The sequence below is a fragment of the Galeopterus variegatus genome, unplaced genomic scaffold (genome assembly GCF_000696425.1).
Source record: "Galeopterus variegatus unplaced genomic scaffold, G_variegatus-3.0.2 Scaffold1322, whole genome shotgun sequence".
Classification (NCBI taxonomy): domain Eukaryota; kingdom Metazoa; phylum Chordata; class Mammalia; order Dermoptera; family Cynocephalidae; genus Galeopterus; species Galeopterus variegatus.
Genome location: NW_007727433.1, coordinates 157,274 through 162,563, shown reverse-complemented (window position 1 = coordinate 162,563; position 5,290 = coordinate 157,274). Strand labels below are relative to the sequence as shown.

Below are 5,290 nucleotides of genomic sequence, written 5' to 3'. Positions count from 1 at the left end.
AAAAAAAGTAAGACAAGTTTCTGACTTGAAGAAGGCATCACAATGTCAGCATTCCTTCCCTACTCTTCTTGTAAATCATCCAAAAGCAAAAAAAGGGCACGAAAAACAAAAATGCAGACTTCACTTTAATAAAACTAGGAGCTAAACCTCCAGGTGTAAAAAGTGGTGGGACTGCAGCAGGCAGTGGATACCAAGCAAGGGCACGTACGGCAGGTGGCGGAGACGGCCTCAGCCGCAGACCTCAGGCCTCGTCCACAGCTGAGAAAGCCATCTTAAGGGGACGGCACACCGAGTGTCAGGAGCAAGTCAGGTTCCTTGTTTGCTATAGTGGATGTGGCTGGCAGCAAGCACTTCCGGAGGAGAGTGGGGAGTGAACCAGGGACACATGCAGAGCACGGGGGCATCTGTGGGGGACGGAGGGGAGGAGGCTTTGTGAAAGCCTGGCAGGCACTGACTCTCATAGGCCAGGGATAAGCAAAGGCTTGAACACATGTATTTATTTATTTATTTTAAAAAGATGACCGGTAAGGGGATCTCACCCCTTGGCTTGGTGTTATCAGCACCACACTCTCCCAAGTGAGCTAACCGGCCATCCCTATATAGGGATCCGAACCCATGGCCTTGGTGTTATCAGCACCACACTCTCCCGAGTGAGCCACGGGCCGGCCCAAAGGCCGAACACCTTTAAACAACAACAAAACTGCTACAATGGAAAATGGCTCTGACTTCATTCCCATATAAACTTCTTACAAATAGCTGGTCAAGTAAAAATGTACCTCTTTTAAGGATGAAGGGTGACAATAAGAAAAAAGAGGAAAGAAACAAGCCAACTAAGTGAAAATGGACATTCACCAAAAGACTTTCCAGTAGAATGGACGAAAACTATGAATTAGAAATGCGATGAAGGGCCGGCCCGGTGGCACACTGCTACAGTGCCCTGATTGGGAGTGCGGTGGCGCTCCCGCCGAGGGTTCGGATCCCACATACAGACCGGCTCCCGCCCACTGGCTGAGCGAGGTGCGGAAGCAACACCAAGGGTTGCGATCCCGTTGCCGGTCCCGGTCCGGTACGGGCGCAACACTGAGGGTTGTGATCCGTTGCCGGACACGAGAAAAGACAAAAAGGAAAAAAAAAAAAAAAAAAAGAAATGCGATGAAGCAATACCTCCCAGAATCACAAGAGAGACACAGAGGAGAGGTATTAGGAGAACAGAATGAGACATGGTTTGAGTTCATTGAGTCCCAAAAAGAAGAATATATAAAATAAATATATTACAGAGGTGGAGGCAAAATTGGGGCACCCAGGAGAACCAGAAACATGTGGTCGCAATGTCTTTTCTTCCTAAGTCATAAATCCTGAGAAAACTAACAATAGAGTTTTGGGGGGAGGGGCGGGAGAACCAGACATGGGGAGTCTAAAGAGTGTATGGAAAAAGTAAATAAATGAGAATAACCAGGAAAATTCTGAGAAAGACGTGTAAAGAGGAGATCCCAGGTCAGCCAGGCGCTAAGAGGTACCAGCAGTGACGATAATTCAGATAATATGGCCCTGTGTGTGAGCAGACCAGGAGCCGTGGGCCTGAGCAAACAGTCCGGACACAGACACGTGGAAACTTCAGCGTTATAGTGAGTGGGACGTCAGACAAGTGGGGAAACACGGGTTATCCCTGGAGCAAAAAAAAAAGGTTGGCTCCTACTTCATAACACACACTATGATAAATTCTAAGTGGATCATGTATTTAACATAAAAAAATGAAACTAGGGCTGTATCAGAAGAAACAAGGCTTGAGTGGCCTAAGTATGCCACAAAACCCAGAAAGGATCGCAAACAAACACACTAACTACATAACAGTAACAAATATGTGCATGAAAAATGACCGTCATAAGAAAAGTAAAAAAACATGAAAAACTGGCAGGAAATATTAGCAATTTTCACCTTGGAAAAGGCCTAATTTCCACTGTATAACAAGCTCATACAAATCAAGAAGACAACAGCCCAATACACAAACGGGCAGAGGACGGAAGGAAAGGGAAACGCAAGAGAAGGCACAGAGCCTCTGAGTCGGAACACTGGCCTGGGCAGCAGCTGCCTGGGGACTCGAGTCCGCCAGCCGCGCTGGGGTGGTTGGGGTGGTCTGGGGCAAGGAGTGCTGTCCAGCACCGCCGGTGGGAGGAGGAACAGGACGGTCTCCGTGGAGGCCACTAGGACAATATCTACCAAAAGCAGTGATGCGCACACCTGACAAAGCACCCTGTCGGGAATTCACACACATACTTCCATACATGCACTGTGGTGTGCGCACAAGGTGACCCACTGCAGCGTTACTGTGATGGCCAAGGGCTGGAAGTCACCTGAAACGCACACTGGTTGGGGAACAGTTAAGTAAATTAGGGAACATCTACACAATGGGATACTCTGCAGTCTTAGGACGACGAGGACAAGGAACCTCTGCCCAGGGACACAGGGCAGACCCCACGCTCGCGCCTCCACCTGCGCCCACACCCCTTGCCGTGTGTCCCCAGTGTCTGCACACAGCCTCCTCCTCCCTCCACACTTCTTGCTCCGTGTGGGTCTCGGGCAGTTCCCCAAAGGTGGGTCCTTCAGACAGATTTTCCTGGAAATGCCATGATGACCACCAGCGTGAGCTGAAGTGGCAGCTTGCTGAGCTTACCCAGAAGGTGACTTAGTTGACAGAGAAGAGGGGAGTGGAGCAGACCAAGGACGTGGTCGCCTTCAGCTTCTCAGCCTTGTGAGATGGAGAACGACTCAGGACCGCCACCCTCCAGAGTCACAGGCTGTGCAAACTGCACGAAGCCCCTGAGCAGAGACCACCCTGCTCATCGCCCACAGACCCCACACCAGGCAAGCAGGGAATGCGCCCCCGTGGCACTGAGCGAGGACACGGGCTTCTGCACCACGGGCTTTGCTGTGTGATACGGGAAGTGCTCCAGCACCACAGGAGAGGTGGGGAGCCTACGAGATTTACACATCACTGAAGCCAAAGTGCACGAACCTGAGCGGTGGGAAGCACGCAGGATGCTGGCTCGCCATGTCAGCCTCAGAGAGCAGTCACCACACTGTCCCTCCCACCGTCACCCAGAACTGTGCAGCGGCAGCCTGGAGAAGGCAGCCTCTCCCACCTGGAGTGGAGTCATCCTGGGAGGTGAGGCCAGAAGGGCTGGATCCCAGGTCTAGTAGCTTCCACGTGTCCTGGAGGGAACTGCTGGCAAATGATGATCTCTGGGTGTGGTGGCCGTCCTCCTCAGGGAATTCTCGAGCCTTCTGCAGCTTTGGGGACCTGTTTTCTTTCTGACAGGTTGATTTGCAAGTCACTGTGGAGACTTTGTGCTGTCTCTATAAAAGTCGAAAAAGACCTAATCACCCCTGAAAGCCACCCCATCTCCAACCCAGAGGAAGCAACAACCCCCCTCATGCCCCTTCAGGTCACTGAGGTGACTGTGGGCAAGGCTCAGAGACGGGTCCTTGCGGAGAACTTCCAGGACCAGCAGGACAGGCCACTGTGCCAGGGCGGGTGTCCAGGAGAGTGAGCTGAGCTCTCCGGGAACAGTGAGCATTGGCAATGCCAGAACCGCCAGGCTCGCGAGCATTCAGAGCATGAGAGAAGTCCAGGGCGAGGGCTGTGCACTGTGACGGGAGCACGGAGGACGCCGGGGCAGATGCACTGATCTGTCTCTGAGCTGCGCAGAGCAAGGGCCCCAGCGGGGATGGGTGGCTTTAAGAGTCCTCCCCCACTCCATCATTCTAAGCGAGGGGTTGGGTGACCTGTCAGCAGCAGTCACTGCAGCAGCAGCTGTCCTCCAAGACACCCGCCGCACAGCATCCACAGTCCCTGCACCACAGTGGGTGCGACCGCCAGCACCGGTGGTACCTGGACGGGCGCCGCTGCTCCTGCCCCACCACCACGCGTTGCAGCGCTCCTGCCGACCTTCCGTGCCGAGCAGGGAGGGCTCCTTCCCAAGTGCTCGGAAAAACATTCTTTCTTGGCACTCTCACGGCCCTGTCATGGAAATTTAAATAAAAGGAATTCAGGTGTTGATGTCGATGGCTATGGCAATGAGTTTTCCTATGAGATCAAAAAGAAACACTTTCTCTAAATTTCCGGCTCTGGGGATTCACTCCATTTGGTGACAGGCCAAAGCGAGGACATGCCTGCTCCCACCAGCCAGGATGCACTCAGCAGGCTTCCTAAAGGCAGCCTAAGGACCTCTCCCATCCTTCAGGGAGAGGGCAGGCTGCAACCTCTCCTGCAGGGTCAGGGCGGCCCCCCGCATGGCCCTGGCCTGTGGCGACAGCTTCCGGCCAAGGTGGTGTCAGCGGGAGCCTGCTGCATGGTGCTGGCCTTGTTTTTCTGTGAAAATAAAACTGCTATACTAGTCTAATAATTTTTTTAAAAAATATTATTTAATATTAAATACATTTTTAAAAACAGCAAAAACAGACGACTATATTTTATAAACCTTCAACATGACCTACATATGGATGAGCTTTCAAGGGTCTTCATGCATTATTTGTGAGGGTGCAGACAGGCACAGTGCCTCTAGACCGTCCTTTGGCAGGGTCTGAGAAAGATGCAGATGTGTGCACCCTGGAACCTGGTGATTCTGATCTAGGCACATTCCCTAGAGATGCTGCCGTGCACGTGTACATGCGGATATTTATAATAATGTTCATAGCAAAAAACTGGTAACCAATTGCCCATCTATCATAAGAGAATGGATTAAAAATTTGGGTGTATTCATAAAACAGAAAGAAAATACACAAACCGGGGTCAGCAAACGACAGCTCGTAGGCCAAATCTGGCCCATCACCTTTTTTTGTACCTCCCACGAGCTAAGAATAGTTTCTTACATTTTTAAAAAGCTGAAAAAATCAAAAGAAGATTATATTTCATGCTGTGAGAATGATGTGAAATTAAAATTTTGCATCCGTGAAGTTTCAATGGGACACACCCATGCCGGTCTGTTTACATGTGGCCCGTGGCTGCTTTTCACACTGAATGCGGAGTTGAGAAGCTGTGACAGAGACCGAGCAGCCCCTAAAGCCTAAAAAGTTTACTCTCTGGCTCTTTATAGGAAAGGTGTGCCCACTCCTTACCCAGAGCCACATGTGTCAAGGCGGATGTGCCAGAGTGTAACGTGAACGACAGCATGTGTGCAGAAGCACGCACAGCCAGGCACGGTGCGGCGGGCTTGTGACGCTGCAGAGAGGGACAGAAGCAGTAGAGACGGGGTGTCCAGAGACGGAGGGGTGCTGGGTAGAACACACAACG

General features: G+C 51.5%; 1 protein-coding gene across 1 annotated transcript in view; it reads right to left on the bottom strand.

The window, feature by feature from the left end:
• Positions 1-5,290, bottom strand: part of CCDC57 (coiled-coil domain containing 57) — a 119,117-nt gene that overhangs the window by 36,898 nt on the left and 76,929 nt on the right. The window contains exons 16-17 of the mRNA XM_008576304.1: positions 3,890-4,018; positions 3,141-3,354 (exon numbers count right to left, since the gene is read on the bottom strand). Coding sequence (XP_008574526.1) covers positions 3,141-3,354; positions 3,890-4,018 — 343 coding nt within the window. The remainder of the gene's footprint in view (positions 1-3,140; positions 3,355-3,889; positions 4,019-5,290) is intronic.